The 21134-nt window shown below is 40.4% G+C and overlaps 2 protein-coding genes across 2 annotated transcripts in view; one reads left to right on the top strand and one right to left on the bottom strand.

The window, feature by feature from the left end:
* LOC132263250 (transcription factor SOX-1) overlaps positions 1 to 21134 on the top strand; it is an 88505-nt gene continuing 67371 nt past the window's right edge. Inside the window, exon 1 of the mRNA XM_059762922.1 lies at positions 1 to 215. The gene's annotated coding sequence lies outside the window, so the exon portion shown is untranslated. The remainder of the gene's footprint in view (positions 216 to 21134) is intronic.
* LOC132262088 (uncharacterized) lies at positions 13140 to 19738 on the bottom strand. The gene is made up of 3 exons (XM_059761226.1): positions 19573 to 19738; positions 17344 to 17547; positions 13140 to 17275 (listed from the first exon to the last, which is right to left on the bottom strand). Exons 2-3 carry the CDS (start codon positions 17539 to 17541, stop codon positions 16745 to 16747), a joined length of 729 nt encoding a protein of 242 aa, XP_059617209.1. The 5' UTR covers positions 17542 to 17547; positions 19573 to 19738; the 3' UTR covers positions 13140 to 16744.

Here is a 21134-nt window from a genome sequence, read left to right on the forward strand (position 1 = left end):
CGTGAAGATCAATTCGCCATCTGCGAAGGATGACTGTCGCGACGCGCGTGGCACGTGGCGATGCAAGTGATGATCAGTCAGTGGTGTGGAAATTCTGTGCCATTTCCTGGATGAGGGCGAAGAGTTAGTGTTTTGCGCTGTTGTGATGTGCCGCCAGAGGATTAGAAAAATCAGTGGATTATTCCGCATTCGTCGGTTGGATAGCACACCGCCAGGTATGTTGTATAGGAAAATCTCCCCAAATATGCAAAAACTCCCGCCCAACAATTTGCCTAATGACGAATTTGAATGGCACAAAAGCTCGTGGCAGGGATAATTGTGAATTGTGATTTTGTATGGGAGAATTTCATTGAGTGAAATGAATTTTATTCATGTCTTTTTGTCCACAATGAAAAATTGTGTGCGGGCAAGAGTGGGGAGATGATAGCAGAATTGAGGTCTTCCTTCGGAGTCGCAGAAAAGAGTGGTTGAAGCACAAAAATTCTCTCTGTGCTTCTCTCGAGGCAAAAGATGATGGTGCTGGAGAACAGAAGAGCCCAAAAGGAAGGTATGCATTGTTTATGATGAATGTGACAACGAAGGAGAGCGCGCAAATATCATATTTTTCGCGCTTCACCGTGTGTGTGTGTGTGTGAATGTGTTGTTATAAAGTATAATAACAAAATGTGTATTATTATGAAAATGTTATCAATTGCTATTCAAAAGTTTGGCGTTGAATAGATTTTTATTGTCCGCCTAGCACTAAACGTGAAGGTTTTATGTGTTGGCATAATAACAGGCAAAAGAGAGGACGAGAGATAACTCTGGCCATACAACAGACGGCATTCACTCATTGTTGATTGCCATCAACAATGTGGCATTATTAATAAATGCTATTTGAAATATTTCACTACGTATGGCGAGCTCAATGGATGGATGGGTGATGAAAAGGAGCCCAGAGGCAAAAAAGTATCTGATCAAACTCTTCACCTACACCTGATCTCACATTCACAATCCCAGTGCTCAGCGGCAATTATTATTTTTTAATTTACCACCATTGAGGAAGTGTAAAAAGAACTACACAATATCACTAATCTCGAGGTGAATTGTGGAAAATCACGCGAGAACGAATTGGGTGAAGGGCGTGAAGGGTAACTTTACACCTCATGCAATTGATCTGATGGATTGGATAATCGTGGCGGTTGAGATTCAATCGCTCGTTCGCTTATCAAGTGATCACCTCAAGCAATCTGTCCAGGACGATCTCCGCAAGATCCTTGCGTGCAAACATCCGCTTTCGACGCCACAATCAATTGTCCACTGTGGCTAATGAGATGCTCAAACCAACATGAGGGCGTGTGATTACAACTCTCTGTCACATCACAGACACACAACAATGAGCGAAAGGAGTGTGCAAAAGCTCTCGAGGACAACCACGAGTGTTCTTGTAATGTGCAAATGCCCGTGAAAAATTTTGTACAAAAATTTATTTATACAGAAGGGATTTGTTTGATTAGCGTCAATTTGGATGTCCTCACTTGAGTCCAAAAGTGCTCTCAATCTCGACAAAATCTGCACTGATGGGGGAGGAAGAGGCTCTGCGTGTGTGTGTGGGGGTGGTTTTGAAGTTGCCTCGCCAGACACACATTTTATCATTTTGCGTCCCTCTAAAACCCCATTGAATTGTTTGCTGAATGATAGAATAATGAGACAGTGGGACCTTTTGTGGGACTCTGTCTCGGCGTATTTATGCCTGATGGTCAATTTAGGCATGTCTTTGGGGGGTGATTCTCCAACTCACTCATAATAGCTGTAATTGAATAGAGCATAGTTTTCCCTGAATAGATGTTCTGTGGAGCAGTGAGACGACTGGTGAATGGGGCGGAGGGAATGTGGGAGTGAAAGTATGCGAAATCACACATTTCCACCGTCCTCCCATCCCCCGTGCTCCGACTGGGGGGTGGACGATGGGGTGGAACTTGAGAAAAAGGAAGACAGAGAGTGAGACTCATTTATGCTCTTTCTCCCAGCACAAAAGCGGTCGCTTCTCTTGTTTATAACGAATTCATCTTTGTTAATTGTTTTCTCTGATATGTTCTAATTGAATTGACGACAACGACCATCATATCGGGGGTCTCATTGTGGTCTGTGCACGGGAGCGGCGGGAGGCATGTCAGGCGATTATGAAAGAGCCGCCGCCGCCCCCAGACCAGCGCCCAGGGAAATTTTCCCACCATGTCGACAGTGCCGGCATAATAGAGGGGGAGAGAGAGAAGAAAGATGGGGAAAAGTGACTCTAGCAGGACGGCTTGAGGAATTGGGGATGAATAAATCCTTTTCTAACCGAAAATCCCGCACATTGAAAACTACCACACAAAGGATATAATGGCGCATTATGTGAGCTTTTCACTCTTTCCCCGCCTCTGTCGAGCTCTCTGGCAACATGGAAAAGTTTTCCTGTTTAAAATCTATAATAATTATTGAATGAACGCGTTATCAGTCAACTCATTGTTTCCCCCCAATGGATGGGAAGCAGATATGTACATATATAGAGCACTTTGAGAGCTGTTTGATCCTCAGCCATCTCATCGATTGAACAACATCCACTCTTTTGACAACGTGCCGGCATTCGGGGGAGTGCGAGGTATGATTGTTTTCAGATCCCTTTGACTAATTTCTATGCTAAATATGGTGAATTACTCTCTCCGTATGCTCTGCATGGGATGAAAATTGTATAAGCCAGCATCAAAGTTTCATCTTAGTGGATCTCATAACTACATTTGATGGTCGAGGCTTAATTTTACACACAAACTCCCCTTTCGAGATTCACCCTCAATGATGCACTCATCCTTGGAAAATTGATATCATAGGACGAAATGAACAATTCCGCTGACATTTAATACATCCTTTTCACGCATTTTATCAAATATTTGTCCACTTCTCCTCAAGCGTGGCGGAAAAAATGCGAGGGTATCGACGGAAGGAGGGGAGAGAATAGTCAATCAGAGGAAGTTCTGAGTGCAATAGCCAAAAGGAAAAAAGAGGGAAGAAATGCCGGGAAAGGAGAAAAATTAGAAAATACATTCAACTATAAGCGAAGTGAAAAGCCATGAGTCGCAGTGTCTTGGTCGCACAAAAGAAGTGGAAAATGTTGAAGAAGACACGGTTTGTCATACAACTTTCTATGCAATGCCACACTGCGAATGGGCGCCTTTCGGGGGTGGTGGCTTGGGGGGTTGTGGAGGAGAGGATTTTCTGAAGGAGCCAGAGAATGAGATGGTGTGTTCTTGATGGTGGAAAAGGAATAGATCGTAATCATTTTCTCATTGTATTGAACTCAAGCGAGCGAATTTCATTGAATTGCGAATTCAAACTTTGTGTGTAGCTCTCGAGGTCTCTCCTATTCAAGCCCGTTTCCACTCCCCACACGATTCCCAGTCTCAAATTCTCTCTGTGGGTGACTCTTTTTTGCGCCTCCTCGGCATTTTTTTCTCTCTCCATCTCTCTCGCATGGCCCACTTTTCCGGGGGTGGTGATGGAAAAACCACACGAGCGAGTCGACACAACCCCTTAATTGACAATCACGGTGGTTTCCTTAATTCGCATGTTGCTTAAAAGTTGCGAAATATCACCTCGAGCACAATTTAACTCAATGCGATGCCGGCCACGCCACCCCCTAATTTCCACCCGGTGATTTTTCCACCCATTGTCGTGGCGTATCACTGGGCGGTTGCCGATCCCGCTGCGTGGATGATGGTTTCATGATTTTAAATAGGAATAAATTGAGTCACTTTCTACCACGGGGAATGCACGTGTCTCGCAACGCCGAGGGATGGTTCATCCCATCGCCTGATTTATATTTCACTTGTGTTCCGGAATCGATGAGCATCTCTTGGAGCATGCACACCACCTATTCAATACCCGCTGCACAGTATGGAAAATATCATCATAATTTATTCATGTGTGGTTGGGAAAGGGGTGGCGAAGGCGTGCCGATGGGAATGAGGGTGGGAAGAATGCACCCTTGCCAGGAAAATCCAATTGAGAAGGCGATGATGGGGGTTGTGCAAGTGCGAAAGGGTGGTTTCTAGGGCCATTATATCAAATTTCAGCGACTTATCGCTGATGATGTTTCAATTCTAAAGCGGTGACTTAATTAAATCCTCATCAATAAAAGCGTTCGGGGGGAAATGAAGATGAGATTTTGCCAATGAAATAGACTTCCGGGGAGATACAAACTCTGGATGGATGATTAGCACAAGTTCAAGCTAACAAATACATGGTTAATTCGTTGTATTCAATTCTATGCAGCGAAATGCATGGAATGATTTTCGTCTACGCGCCAAAGGTCAGTGTCATTATCACTTTGTGCTATCAGACGATGGTCATGGAGTTGCAGGGAGGAAATGAAAATCTGCCAATAGTGCTGGCGAAGGGAGTTTCACCCCCTATTTGGCCAGCTCGTGTGAATGAATGGGAAGTGAATGGGGTGGTCATTCAATTGTAATCAGTTTGAAAAGCGATCTTATCCACTTTCTTGTCACTGCGCCCCACAGCCCGGCTCCATGGTCTGGGGGAATGATAAGAGGAGTGGGTCAGTGTACAATAAAGACAATGAAGTCAATTGTCTTTGTAGTGTAATTCCCTCTATTATGTGGTATGCATAATAGAGCCTCCACTGAGCATCTGGAGTGTCGGAGAAGGTATTTCAATTGTCCATTCGGGTGCTCTCTGGGAGACAATGATGAGACTTTCTTAAGCTCAAAAGCTAATGTACATGTGGGTGGATCTTTCCACTGTTTCCCATATCTCTGGCCATTGTCTCTCGCTGGGATCTTCATCTGAAATCTTCATGTCTCTCTCTCTCGCCCCTTCGCAGGTTGACTTTTTGCGTGGCTGTGCGAGGCAATAAAAAGGCGGCATATTTCTCTCTTCCGCATATATAGAAAATTAAAGGATGATTGAGGGCCTCTACAGCTCTCAATTCTCCCTTCCGCATAGTCAGAGAATAAAATATTATTATTTGGCCGCGAGTGTGGGGGTGTGAAAAGGAGTGTAGCGTGCGCTGTTGTTGGCACTGTGGCAGAGCAACGCTCGCAAGCCCGAAAAGCCCAGGATGCCTGGCGCAGAGAGCAACGTGGAACTAAAACGGGAGCTTTGAAAATGTTGTGAATAAGAGCTAAATTGTTGCCACAATACTGTCTTTTGAAAATCTGTATGAATAGCGTTAATTTCGAATGGCAAATATAGGTGGCTTTATGTTGGAAGTTGAGCTCTGTCTACCCAGAATATCACTCTCGCCATCCCTCCAGCCAGTCACTCTTTTCTCACAATTTATAGCAACTCACCCCGCATGAATGTCTTGTGTGTGTGTGTGTGTGCTACATTTTATTTGTGCACAGCTTTGACTATTTTGAAATTGAAGCTTCCAATGTGAATTGGTAGTTTGTGTGTTGGAAATTCACAAACTCTTTTTTTGCACCGTTGCCTCCAGAACTAGTGAATCTTCAGGGAATTGAGAAGAGAGAGAGAGTGAGAGAGTGTCTATGAATTTGCGTTCCATCTTTCATTTCCTGGTATTCAATTCGTCGCCCATTCATTCATCCCTGAGAAGGACGAACAGAGAAAGAGGGAGTTTGTATAATGCAAAAAGCATTGAGGTGAAACACAAATGATTTTGCTGGCCATGACGAAAATTGCGATCGGTGGCTTTTGATGTTCAGAGCTTTTTCATGCGCACCTCTTTCAAATTCTCCCAATGCATCAGATGGACGTCACATAGATTATATTCTTTCGTCAAATCAAGAAATGCCATTGAAAGCTTTCGATGCGTTGGGATATTTGGGGAGGCGAGCAAATGAATTGGAAAATGCATGATCCTCTCGTGGTCAGGATTAATGGATGAAAGAATCGTGGCATTATCTATGCACAATAGGGGAAAACAGAGCAACTTTGCCGTGTTATATTGATGATTTTGGCGAATCTTTGGCGAAAAAGCTCGATTCTCCCCTATAAATCAGGACTCTGCGAGAGCGGATGGTGAAGAATGTTGGCGGAAAATAATAAAATCGTAATGGAGGGAGTGGGGAAATGGGTTTTAAAGATTTTAAACAACAATAAAATCACCTTTTCACCTATAGTGGATTTGCTCCCATCATGCATGAGGCTTCTGTCCTCACTTCAGCTCCATATAATCCTTCAATCTCCCAATAAAACCTTCCACAATTTCTCCTTCTGCTCTGGCATCGCACAGAGACTCTTAAAAAAAAGCGTCCAGGGAAAATAGATGGCATGGCGAAAGGACGGAGAAAATATGAAATTCTGTTGATGTGTGTTTGCCATAGTTCCTTATCCATTCATCACATCTCCCTGGTGATGCGTCGATCGAATGAAAATGTTTACGTATATGTAGGTTTAGCCGGGCGAGAGGGCCGGAGATGGGCTGAAGGAGTGGGTTAGAGGGTGTGAAGGTGACAGAAGGACATTATAAGGATTCAATATGAAGAATTGATATAAAGAACATGTACACAAGATTGGAAGAGAGAGAGCAATATTGGTGTGGCCGTGGAGGGTGAGGATCGACCAGAACATAAAAGTGTATTCAATGGATTTTCCTCTGCCATTGTATATCCTCTGGGCGTACGAGCAAAAATACACTCTCCTTTTCCACCCACTCTCTTCCACGCTCTTCCAAAACACCCATGAAGTTTGGCCTATGATGAGATTGTGTGAAAATCCCCTAATAAAATAAATAAATTCCACACTCTGGTGGATTCTCTTTGAGAAGATGCAAGGAAGCGAAGTAGAAAGACTCTTCCTCGCATCGCGGCTGACACACTTCCCTGTCTCCTTGCCACCCCTCTTCTTCACCCCCATGTTTGTATATTTTGCCATTGTGCTAAACCTCCCAGAGAGTCCGGAATCGCCTTGTGAATACATTCCTCACGTGTTGGTTATTGATGTTATGTCTCAACTTCAAATACTCTATTTTTCCTCGTGCAGAAAAGCTCTGGCGATTTTTTTCCATCCTCCTTGACTGTCCACTGGACGATTACAATGGGAAGTAATGATGGGTAACATTGTATGGTTGTCGCATTGTTGTGCTTTCATACCAGAGAGAAAATGTTATGTAAAGAGGAGGAAAAAGCTCTCTTTTCGCAATGTTTGTGCGAGTGTGCAAAAGCGCGCGAGGTAAACAAGAAAAAATACAGTGTGGCAGGACAAAGAAGTAAATCTGAAACGAACACAAAATCCACTCGGACATTGTTTTGGTGATACAGAGAGCCCAACAAAGGGACAAGAAAGAAAGAATGAGGAAGACAGAAAAGTTGCTGGGCGCGCGATGCAAGGAAAAAAAAAGCTGTGTGATACTGTCAAATAAGTTTCACATGCAAGAAAAGCTCATGGACCAGAGGGTGGGTGGGTGTGTATTCTCTCTCTTGTGCAAATTATTATTGTTGAGCAAACTAAAAATGACTTTATAGTTGTGAAAGGAGACTCTTGTCGGAAAATCCTCCATGTTTCAAATGCCAAGAGGTTTCCCGGAAGAACCCTTTTGTTTATCAACAAAACACAGATTATCTTCTTTCTTCTCGCTTGTCTCCATCATGGGAAATTGTCACTGATATTTGAGTCATTGTGAATTTTCTGCTAATCACTTTATTGACTTCATAAAATACACATTTCACTCTCAATGGTAATTATAAATTTGCTAAAAGTATCCAATATTCAATCCTCTTGTCACTGAGCGTTATTTCATCGGGGGGAAAATCCGTCGTGCCAGAGCTTTTCTCTGGTTAGATTATATATGTAAAAACAATTGGGTTTCTATCCTCAAAAGCCTCAAAATGAAAACATTTGTTCTGCTCATCTCCCATTGTTTGGCTGAACAACCACTTTTCGCGAGCTTTTCGTGCGCTTGTGTATATGCATGTGTGGCAGCTTTTATTATTTTTGACTGCCAACTGTATACATTTTTGCTCATGAGAAAGCCGGAGGATGTGTGCAACTCTTGCATTTTGCTGTTTAGCATTGTTGAATAGCACCGAAAAGAGTTTTCTCTGGTATACATTGTGAGTGTGATGAATTGTCGTTGGATTTACAGAAGCTCTCTTGTATGCACACTTTGAGTATCTCTTTCACCATGCACTGCATGTTCTCACGAGAATGAAAGGTCTTTAGCATTTTGTGCAGTTGTGCTGCATTTTCCTAAACTCCCCCTCCCTCCCCTCTGGGCCGGAGGCAATCCGGAAAAGTAGGTGAAATGCGGTGCAGATTCTTGCAATTCCTCATTGTTATTTATCGAATTTATCCTCTTCATTTGATCGGTGCATGTGAGATATGTGGAGGAGGGTGAGTTTTGGAGTTTGGGGAGGAATTTCTGTAGGTCATTGTGTGATGGATCCATCCAGGGTGGGTTCACGCATTGAAATTTTCCTCCCTTTTAGCTGGCATTTTCGCACTCAGTGAGTGGCTGGGGGAAAACCAATAGTTCTTGACATCTTAATACACATGACACAGTATCTAAAATGCGAGACGACTGGAAGAAAAGCTCCTTTCTCTCCCCCTTTTCTTTTGTGCGCCAGTACAACATACAATAGGCATGGAATGATTGTTCCAATATGCCGGCGACAGAATCGCGTGTTGATTGTGGTTGCGAAGCGAAAGAGAGAGCGAGAGAGAGAGAGAGCTTACAATTGTTGATGGTGAAAATGGTTTTTGGGTGAATTGCCAACCAGTGCGCGAGAGGGAAAAGGTGAAAGAGTTTTCACGAGAAGAATACAATCGCAACCCACTCACTCCTTTTTTTCCAAAGTAGAGGGTCTCTACCTCTCTCTCGACACCCTTCTAATGTGTTGTGCTCAAAGTAAAGTTTCCCCCTCTATTGTGTATGCTGTATTGTGAAGTAATACAGAGAAAATACCAAGTTTTCCCTGCTTGTCTCTTTTATTTCGCCAAATTCTTCCGAATTCGGTGGCAAGCAAAGGGGAGAGAATATGATAAAGCTACTAAAATATTATGTATTCCAACTAAATGCCACATTATCACTTTTCAAATTACTTATAGTGGATATTTTCTTGCGAATGTTTGCAATACACTTTGATGGTGTCCAGTCTCTGTCTTATGGAAGAAGCTCCAGGTCGGTTGATACATTTAGTGAGGGTGGTTTGAGGGCTTTAAAAATACAAAGACACTCGTTCTTTTCACACTTTTTGAAATATCTGTATGTGAAATGCGGGGACGAGACGAGGGGTGTCGTCGCGTGGGAGGGAGTTCGAAGAAAGGTGGGCCTTTGAGTTTGGTGCTTTTCTCTCCATTGTCTAGTTTCTTCTATTCAAAAAGCAGGCACCATTGTTGCGTTTTCAAAGAGCGCAGGGCCTTAGAAGGCGAGTGTGGAAATGGGAGGACTTGAAGACTCACTCCAGCCCCTTTTTTTACTACCACCTCTAGGCTGCTACTCTGGGGTAAATGGTGAAATTCTTCTAAGAATCATTCCACCGCGGACAATCACCACATTGTTGTAGTGAAAAGTTTGCGTGATGTCTCTCATTGATGTGTCAATCTCGAGGAAATCACCGGTAATGCCTGGCACAGGAAGGGAGGAAGATGTGCTACACTTCTTCTTTTTTCCTCCTCCCTGGCCTAGAGAATACAGAAGCATTGAGCTCCTTTCGAAGGATGAGAACACATGTTGATTCATCGACTGCGCGCAGTGTATCCAAAGTGTGTGCGGTTCATTTGGAGGTATTTTTCTGTGGTTGTCCACTTCCAATTCGCCGAGTGGATCTTCTTCTCTCTCCCTCTCTGGTGAAGTCACAGTGTGGAGCTTTTCGCCCCTCAGCCATCGTGGGCTCTTCGTGTGGTTGCAGGGTGGAAAGAGCGCGTGAGAGAGAGAGTGATTGTTTCCACTAAAAGTGAACGCTGGGTGTGAACTAAGGGGGTTGGCTCGTGAATACACAATTGCACAAAAGGAATGAAACAATAGACAGAACAATTGTCAGACAATAATGCAATGTGGCTCTTTTATTCGTTTCTGTGAGATGTTCCATTTCACCCCGCGTGGAATTCATCCAACGACCATAAGTATGTAAGTTCCCTTGTCTCATTGTCTTCTCCTATATATCTCTCTTCACTTCCCGCGCCATTTCGCCCTCTCGGCTGATGCTTTTTTGTTTGTTATTCGAACGCCTGGACGAAAAGTGTGAAGGACCATGTTTTGAAGCTCGCAATTTCATCTGGCTAAGCAATCTTCACTATAGTATTTGGGATACAGTTTGGAATTTTCTATGAACCAGTGTTGGCAATTACTGATGCATATTGTTGTATGTTTATTCATAAACAATTGTCGCAGGATGTATGAAAGGATATGTGGTAATAAGAGAATTTTCCTCTTCCGCCTGCACTAAAGTTTCCCTCCTTTTCTCCTGCTCTTCGGCACAAAACTCTTATGGGAAATACAGTAAGTTTTGAATGGTGTGCAGTGGAGAATTCTGCGTTGAATAAAATTGGTTGTTGGGAAGAAGCATGTTCAATTATGACAACACAATCAAAGGATAATTGCAAAAGGGGTGTGAAAATTCATCGATGTGATGTGTTTAGAAATATCCTGTTAATTGCTATTCATATCAAACTAAGTTCCCCATTGGAAAATATCCCTTTCAATTTCGTAGAGTGAGTATTTGCAATGTGCGATGAGGATGAGAGAAAAGGGAATTACAAGGATGCACAGCACATAAATACTAAACTTATGGGAGGGAAATTCTCATATTGTTGATGGGTTTTGATGTATGGAGATGCTGAACACTGATTTGTGTGCAACATTCATGGAGAGTTGGGCTTTTGTTGTGCATTCGGATACTCACTACTTTTGGTACAATTTTGACTTATGTTAGTGGGGGGTGTGAATCTGTGAATAAGTGGCGGGAAAATGCATGAGAGAAGGCCGCTGCTTGTGCAACATAGTCAACATAGTGTTGGAGTTATTTGAAATATTGGTTTCCATTCATGAATTTCTCTACACTTTATTATTATTTCCAATCGCTCAACATGCTAATGCAGATTTTCTTCTTTGAAAATGTTTTTGCTGACACTCGACAACACTTGAAAGGATAAATTTTGTACAAAAGCCAACATTCTGGATGACTCTTTGAGAGGGTGAATTTTGCAGAATCATTGAACCAACAATATAATTTCTATGAGTATGCGGAGTTCCTATGGTGAAATGTACTGCGGATTTGCATTTATCAATTGTTTGTGCTTAACAACGTGAGATAATTTATTAAATTTAATTAAAATTAATTTGATCGACATTATCTTCATTGTTCTATTAAATTATAAAACACGAGGATAATAGAGTGAATATAGTTAATTATTAATTATTGCGCTATGCGATTTACTAAACAATAATAGGTGCACAAGGGTGGGTGAGCAGTGCTTTTTTGGGTGGTTTCGGATGGATAATTTCGCGTGTGATGAATATTGTTGTACTGCGGTTGAAGTGGGGGTGGTGGGCAACACAGAGAGACATGCATTTGTATGAATAGATTGTGAACAATGGGCGATTGAGTCGAATTGACCAGAAATATCACCAATTACACTACATTGATTAACAATTGTACAGTCTATTTATGTGCACAAAAGCTCCCCGTGTGGATAAAAGTCAAAGAAGCGAAGATATTATTATAATATAATTAAGGAATGATTCGATTTTATTGATTTCTACATCTAATTTCTCTCTGCAGTCAAAACATTGAAACACTGATTGTCCTTGTTTTTGAAACAGTGCCTGTAAAAGTGATAAAATTGTACAATATTTATGTTTATCACTATTATCGCCACTTTGACTGTGAATAAATATTTCTCTTTATATCTCACGTGTTGGTAATTTTAGCAATGAAAATAGTTGATTATTATTATTATACGCAGTGATTTATGTGCGCTTGTTTTTGTTGTCACACTAAATTTATATATTTTAAGTGCATGTTTATGGGAATACCGAACAATACGATACTTGTTCGACAATTCACCATTTCTCCCCAGCAAGGGATGATTTTTTTCCCCATATATATTCTATTTTGTGCATGCAGTGAAAGAATTGCTGATGAATTGGCCCTTCTCGTGACTACTTTCTTTTGTATTGAAGAACAATTATTAGCACTATGATTTATGCACGAATAAATATTTTTTGCATCATCCATTGTGACATGCTGGGCAATTTCACTCTCCAGATCAACTTCATGGGGCTTCACTCTTCCCGTGAGTTGTTGGCCAGTAGTTAATTGTCCTTCAGTGCTTGTCACTCAGCATCCCTCTATAAATATTCACCAGAGATGTTGACGCGCGCGCGTGTGTGTGTGTGGCCTATTATTTTGCTCATATATTTCATACACAGAAAAAAGAGTATTTTTATCTATGCACTTCCATCCCTTTCGCCCCACATTTCGGCCGCGTCGTCCTCACGCCATCGCGCCCACCCCCCCGAAAAGCACCCCTTTCTCTGGGGCGCTCCGTTGTATGTGGTGAGAGCTTTTGTTGCTGCTTGAACGTGTATCACACAAAGGTTTTTAATATCTGTCCAAAGAGACAAAAGAAGTCAAATAATGGAATCACTAAACAATGTAAAACAAAAGCTATTCGCTTTACAGTTTCAATATTATGAATGTGTGTGAACTCGCTGTGCTGAAAGATGAGGGAAAGGGGTTGAATATTGCGACTATATGGATTGAATACATTTTGGGGGAGGGTGGCAAATGAAGGAATGATGAGGGATGAAGTTCCCATTTAGTAATAATGCACATTAAACAATACATCCAGAGATTCTCTCTCTCTCTCTCGCGCGCGAGTGTTGGCTCTTGTGCTGGATATCATATATGTACATACATGTAATGAAGAGGAAATTTCTGAAAACTACCCAATCAGCCCTCGGCACTTCTCCGCCCCGCAGAAGTGAGTGATTTCTTGCGGTTTAAATACACCCAGCGCCACAATGGAAAGTCGGAGAATAGGATGTACCGGAAAATCTCACTTCTCACCGAGAGAAAATTCACATGGATAGGCACAAATTGTTTGTAATTGGACCAAAATGCTTCACACGTTTTCACTCTCTCTCTCTCTTCTCTCTTGCGCGCGCTCTTGGCGAACAATAAAGAAGAGTTTGTGGAATTTTTCAAAAATATTTATTACATTACAGTAATTTATCACATTGGAAAAAACAGTCTCAAATTTATATACTTAAAATACATAGATTTCATATTTCATTCAAGACGATTAAATAGTTCCATCATACTGCTGCTATTGAGATAGTTGAATCAATAATTATTTCATAGTTTATGCTTTTCTTTTCGATTGTTGAAATTATCTGCTTTAGTAGAGCTTCATTTTCTTAGTCATATCATCTATTGGTTCTTTTCTTTAATCCTCCCTTTAATGCATATATAAATCTGCTTAAATATTTTGCCAGAAGAAAAAAAAATGTGACTATTCATGATTAACTATAGAGAAAATCTACTTATGCATGTATTTTCTCTCTATAAAATTTTGCTTTTTCGACAATTTCTTTCCAATTGTTCCTGCGCGATGCTTCAATAAAGAACTCGCGCACTCAATAATTCTCACTTTTACAAATTAAGGCACACGTTTGTACTATTTTATGCAACATACAATGAATAGAAAAAAGAAATCTTTCAATTTTACTTGACATATTCATCAAAAATCCCAATTATTAACTATTTTTTTTCACGTATAAATACACGACAGAAATCTCATATTTTTTTTGTTGTATCTGGAAAACATCAAAGGAATCACTAATGTTTCTTTTTTCTCTGCAAATGTTACTTATACACAATTTTTTTTGGACGATTTCAAAGAGTTTTTTTCTTCTCTTGCAACTTTCATCTTCATAATAAATCTTCATTAAAATTCTAGAATCATCTTTTCTTCCTCTCTTGTTCCGTCTATACGGAGAGAAGAAAGAAAAACTATGAACTATGGTTATTATGTTTCTGGCATTGGAACATTAACAAGACAAAAAAAAGTGGAAGAAATTCGTGTAAAACAGCTTAGATTATAACTTCGAGGTTTTGTGTGTTTGTGGGTGAAGTTAGTAAAAAAAAAGACGGAAATGAGTGACCTATTGCTAGATTTATCTTTGCTTCGTGTTTTTCCACTTTCCTCATTTTCCCTCCCTCGTTATTTTCCTCTAATTGTAGGGCCTTGGTTTGGGTCTGTTTTTCTCCACTTAGCTGGAGTGGTTCTTCTCCACAAGAAATATATATTACCAACTACATTCACTTATTCTACACTCTTCACTTAAACTATGATATTACATTACACAAATATTGTTGTTTTTCCCTTCAGATATTAAATAGTCGATACATCGTCAGTGTTTAAAGCGCTATTAATATCAATTGATATTCACCTTCTCTTGTGATCATTGCTTTTTCTCTATTCACACACATGATTTCCGTGAAACTCCTTCACTTCTATTATGAATAGATTTTATGCAATCTCTTAAGGTTAACACATCATTGATAAACACACTCGTTTAAATGACTAACAAATATAAGAAAACATTGGCAATTAAAAGTAATTTCTTATCCTTCACTATTGTGATTAAATTAAGCTCTTCAATGCGTTGGTGGTTTTTTTCTCTCTCTTTCTTTCTAAACATTTTGAAAAACAACAGCATAAGCAAACATTGCCATGTGTAATGCTCAACAGAAAAATATTTTTTTTTCACATAGAATTTCTCCATTTTCACCATCATAATCATAAGAATATTCATGTCATTTGGTTAACCCATTTGTTTTAGCTTTCTCTTCGAATTCTTAATGCACACAGAAAGTGATAAAAATATTCAATTTATCAACAAAATAGACTCTTTTGATCCAAATATCTCTCATCAATCTCTGATTATGCATAGTTTTGACGGAAGCATTAGTTTCAAAAAATCTTTCACATGGTTTTTTTTTCCCTTTTTAGACTCTCTTTTCCGCTCTTTCCCTATTTTTTCATTAATTTTACTTTAAAACTGTATGGTTCTTATCTTAAAAGATAAATTTTCACTCATTGCTATCGTACTATTTTGTAAAATGTTATATCATAATTAAACTATAAGCACAAATTTCACAACAAGTTTGGATTATCTTTAAATCTTATATCTTCCGCTTTTTCTCTCTCTCTCTCTCTCTTTAGAATAACTGTATATTATCATATAGTAAAATTGCCACGTTTTGTCTCCTTACACGTCTAATAATATAATCATCTTCACAATAGTCAAATTGATATTTCTGCTTCTCTTACAACTTTTCCCCACATCAAAATACTTTCCGATAGAATTTCAGAGATAATTTCTCACTTTATCAATCGTTCAATTTCTTCTCTTCTCTCTGTGTCTTGTGTAGGCATGCGAATGAACATTTTCTTCTTTTTGTATATATACATAATTGACTAAACATTATAACTACAAATAAAAGATGGGAATTATGTTTGTTTTAACGTCTACAAATAAAAATATAAATCAATGAATAAAAACAATTGTAAGCGTGATTGTATTTCGAGTATCCATGAAGTAGGTCTTCTTTTTTAAAAGTATTCTCTCTAAATCCCTTTTGCATATTTCATCAAATCCCTTCTAACCGTCTTACGCTCGAATGGTTAGACAAAAACAATAATAATAAGGTGAAATTTTTGGTGTAAAAGTGGTTTTTATAGTTTATTTGAGTTGTAGTTTAAGAGCTTATGACCATGATTGTTCTTTTTCTCAATACCTGAACTTTATAATTCTTGCATTTTTTCTCTCTCTGTACAATTACAATAATTAAAATAACATCTGCTCTTGTGTCTTGTTGATTTTGCAATTTTTCACTTTTTTCCTTAAAACTACTATCATTTATTTAATGTCTGTGTGAAACCTTTAATCAGAACAATGTCTCACTAAAATATTTGTTTCTCTTTTTCTGCTCACTTTCTGATTGTAATATCAACACAATTATTTAGAAGGTGTCCACAAACAAAATGACAATATTCTCTCTCTTAATTTACTATTACAATTGGGGATGCAATGTTTGTATTTTTTTTTACTTCTCCAACCGTAACAGCCCAAAATTATAATAATAATAATGTGCAATTGACGCAAGAGACGCAACTGAGCATCTGAGGTTAGATTAAAAATACAATAAATATTATCTAATAGGAACACAGTATAAGCACAACGGAGGTGGTGAAGGCAATCAATCGATAATAATAATTAAATAATAGTTAAATTACTTTAATCTTTTGCAACGTAACAAAAATATTACCCGAGTAACAGGTGGCACTCTGTGTGTGCGTTTGGAGATGCTTTCAAGTGCGTGTTTATTTTTGTGTGGGGTTTCTCTTCTATCAAGCTTCTTCCTCCATCCCTCCCCCTAATCAAATGGGGGGTTGGGACGAGGGGAAGTGAGAAAGTACAATTTGAACAGCGCACAATTGGCTAAATATATAAATCTATAAGGATTTTGTCACAACTTGTCTTCCTGCCCACACAAAAGTTTGAGTAAAAAAAAACAGAATAATGAATGAGAGGAAGAACGAAATGGAGGGGGGAGAAAAGGACTTTCTTGAGACATATCAAATTCGTTCTGCGCTTCAACGCACAAAAGCCTCCCTGTCAAATCACGCGTCTTTCCCATCCACGGCTAATCAGTCAATTCTGCTCATCTCCCTTCGCTGTGTGTCTTAATATTAAAGGGGTTAACAGACCTTCTCTCGTCCTGCTTCCTGTCGCTCAGATGATTGCCTGGCAGTTGTAGCCGTAGTTCTTGATGCTGTTGTTGGCACTCTGGGCATACATTGGCCGATACGAGTAGCCATTGCGAATGATGGCGTTGTGTCCGTTCGACATTGCACTGCCGTTGTTGTTGTTATTGTTGTTGTTGCTGGCGTAGTAAATGCGTGAATCGTTGTTGTTGACATTAATGGTATTATTGGGTGTGTTACTGCCCGTTATCTTAGCTTGGGCGGCAATTATGGCGCGACAGATTGAATTTGGTCCAGGAGTTGGCACGAGTTCTGGTTGATCAGGTATCATGAGGCCGCAGCAACTGCAGCGTATTAATGTGTACTCTTGAATCCACCCATGAGCGCCCAAACGGTGGTACTGAGAGCGATTCATGAGGAACATCGAAAAGTTATTTTCAGGCAACTCGGTGTAACGAATCTTAAATGATCCATTCGTCAAATTTGAGCCCATGTCAATTATATTGCGTCCTCCGTACATTATTTTGCAGTCTTGGTACGTATGTTTCTCTGGAGATTTCTGCTTACACAATAATAGAAATATTGTTAATGCTGCGCAATTTGACAATTGCACCCAAATAAACTCACCTTGATTTCATCAGATCCCATTGAACTCACTCCACTCGATTCACTCGATATGGGCGAAATGAGCAGCTTCATCTGGTCTCGATCTCTGCAATCCATTCCCCCCATGTTGGCCGCCACCGGCGACATGGTGGAGGAGAGAATGTCCAGCTGATCCATGAACTCGTCCACGGACAGAGGCAGTGCGATATTGAGAGCCATGATGATCTGGAAGAGCAAACATGCGATCGACACACTGTTTAACATAGGCACACAATCTAGGTCTTATCGCTGTGTTGGGAAACTGTGTGTAATTTCACAATTGATCAAAAAACGAACATTTTCTGATGACACACCAAAATTTTATGGTCAAAACTTATCCATACATGGCCGCGATAAGCGCCTCAAGAACACCGTTTTGCCGCCTATCAGTCGCTATTTTCCCAACACACTGGCGGTGATAAATTTATGATATGTTTTGCTTATTAGCACGGCGTACAGTGAGAGTTGTTCATTGCGGATTTTCGGGGAAATTTCCAACTCTAGAGAGGTACAAAATGTGTGTGGCTTAGAGTGTAGGTCAATAGCCTTTGCGCGCAATCATGAGGATGAGAAAAGAGGTTTACATCATTCTTTTCTACTCCTTTTCTTGGCCTTCTGACCAAGAAACTTGCCAAGAAGGTGAGATAATTAAATGCATTGATGAATCTTCTATTCCCTCTTGATCATTCACTTGTTGTACATCTCTCTTCAACTGTTGCGCTTCCTCTCGTGCCCACCTCCAATCGCAATGTCTCTCTCCCACTTTCGTGATCACCATCGAGCGTAAAATGTAATAATCGTAAAAATGAGGAATAACTGTGCATGTCGCGCGCGTTCAATACACCAAACTCGCTGTATATATTCTCTCTCTCTCTCCGTTCGCTTCGCACCGCAATACAGTGCATCTTCCTGTGAAATAATCACTATTATATTATATGAAGGTGTTGGACTTGGACTTGAAAATGATTGTTATGTGGAAATTGTGTGTAGAAACGAATGGGAATATTATATGTTATGAATTTTGAGTGAGACGCGCGTGGTTTGTGTTTCTCTCCCCTCCCCAGCAAACTTGAGAGTCACCTTAATCTTATTAATTTCATGTGTGTTTTTATCATCTGATGGCTTTTTCGTGCTCCGTTTTTTCCGAGATAATCAAGTGGGATTTCATATTTTGTCGGCTTATCAGGTGGTTGACGGGAAATTATTTGTTTGCGCCTGTGTGTTTGTGTGTGGCGAGCAATGAAAATGTTCATTTTTTTCCACGCCAAAGAGGAATAATTATGATATTCAATAAAGTATGAATTTTTTAGATAATAAATCGGCCCTCGTGCACGATTTGAAGTTAAGTAATTCTTCTTCATTCACATATCGCCTCTTCGCTGCATATGTATAGCCGGGTAGAGCGTAAGGTGGAGAGAAGATGATTGCATGAATCGCAAAATCCACCGTCGCATGAGGATTATTGTGTGAAGAGGGCAACACAAAATGGCGCGTTGCGTGATTGCTAGAATGATCTCATTTCGATCGATTGCATATTTTGTGTGTTTGGAGAGCGCACGTTGGGGGGAAGGAGGAAGAAAGGTGAAGAGCATCTTCACCTGAGTCCCTCTCTCTCACTCTCTCTCCCTCTTCGCAAACATATTACGGTCACTTATTCACTTACTCTCCAGCCCATTCCTTGATCACACACGATCGCGATGATGTGTGCTAATATGAGGAGAGGCGCGGTGTGTTGAATGCGAGAGAGATAGGTGAAAATTTACGCACTCTGACTACGTGATTTCTGGGCATTTCGACCGCGAAAAATGCGTCCAATTGTGGCCTCACAGTTACTCATTTTCCCCGCGCACACTTCGGTGAGGAAATTGCGGCAAAAATCCTCCCATGGCGGCTGGGCTGACGAGGAATAAATCTGGTGGCGTCGTTCTGCACGTGCAAACTCAAGGGATTTCTTCACACTCACCCGTGATTATTTCCCCAATATTCCCCTCAATCACGACACAGGGTGAATTGCGTGTGTTTTTTCCTCCTTCACGAATCACGAGAGCGCTTCCACACCACACAATTCTCGCTCTCTCACCGCGCTTCTAATTAAAATCACAGTGATCCATTGGAGTGGCAGAAAATCTCTTTCTCCTCATCTCTGCCTCTTTTTTTTTCCTCTGCTGCACAGGTGATAGAAATGCTTGGGAAAATAGTGTGTAGAATTACCTGGGCAGGAGTAGAGTGTGAGCGTTCACTGATCAGACACTTGCAAGAGATATTCCGACCTTAATACCCCATTAATTTCACTTGTATTTTACGGGAGAGATGAATTTTCCTTGCCAAGACTTGGTGAAATTATTGGGGACTAAAAGCGCACAGCAAATAGCAGCTGTCACTGAGTCGATGCTTCGCGGCTACTGTCCGCAGAGGGCGTCTTGTGTCCTGCAGCGACCTCTGCAATGTTGAGCTTTTAGTACAGAAAGAGCTTTCGGGGCGAGAAATTGAACCATTTGGTGCGCAACGTGCGCATTTGCCAGCAAAGACACTCGGAATTGGCAGAGCTTTCGATTACTCGATGAATCTCATCGTTTAGCAGAGACACGTGTGTCCTAACAGTTATAACACGTTATATAACAAGTGTTTTTGGATGATGGTAAAGCAGAGAGCTTTAAATTACATATAATGCCAAACTTGCTTAACACATTTTCCGAACAAAATATCCTCCTATTTTATGAATGTTAAATATTTCTTTCTCACTTTGGATTTTTTTGATTGGCATTAATGGAAACTCAGCTTTAATACTGGAAAATGTGAGTTTTTTTTTGTTTCTGTGCTTGAGCAGCACAAGAACCCCAACAATTTAAGGGAGGAGAAGTCTGTCAATCCTGGCAGAAGAGGAAGTTGATGGCAAAAAGTAATCAAATGAAAGTATTCCTCTGATTGGGTAACTTTTTCCAATGTGTTGAATGGGAAGTTTCTTATGTACACATGAAAGTTTCTTTTCTGCTGGTGTTGGCTGTGCTTTAAAAATTTAATTAAGATTTTCCTCTGGGTATATCCTTTTTCCCTTCTGCTTTGGGATAAATTTAGTCTAACGATAAAAGATTTGTGAGTGTATTTCTTACATACATACTTTTTTCCTCTCTCTCTCGCTCTCCTTCTATGCACGACGATTCTATAAGAGTTAATTAATTTTCCACGCACATTAATTCCACACAATTAATTTGGGAAAGGCGAGATTGTGTTGCTTGCGCCGAGGGAGGGAAAGTGTGGAAAGGAGAGAATCTTTGCGTGCTTGAGACTAATTTATAATATTTCATAATCATATTTTTACGTGTCGGAATCAATTTCTCATGTTATCAACGAGATGTGAGAGAAATTGGACGGATTGTCCCTATTGCGAGAGCACAGAGAGATCGAATTCCGGCGATTTTGATTCTGAAAACGCGAGAGAACTTTGCGAGGGTGGAGAGAAGGGAAATTAGGCATACGGAAAGGATTTAATAGTGAGTGAGAAGGAGTGATTTTGTTGTAATGTTCTCTCGCTCGTCTTCTCCTTGCCTGGACATTTGGCAAATGTTTGATTTCCCACGCGCCACCACACACAAATCCTCGTCAATTTCTATCATTTTATCGCAGATTTAATCGAATTAGGGGCGGAAATTCTGCCACAACCACATGCTTTAGAGGATTTTTCTTCCGCTTTCCCATCTCATTGCACACCCTCTGGATGTCTTGTGGGACAAATCCACGCACGAGGCAATCGGAATAATTCATCATTGGGTGAA

This window comes from Phlebotomus argentipes, unplaced genomic scaffold, assembly GCF_947086385.1.
Source record: "Phlebotomus argentipes unplaced genomic scaffold, Phlebotomus argentipes genome assembly contig_15, whole genome shotgun sequence".
Lineage (NCBI taxonomy): Eukaryota > Metazoa > Arthropoda > Insecta > Diptera > Psychodidae > Phlebotomus > Phlebotomus argentipes.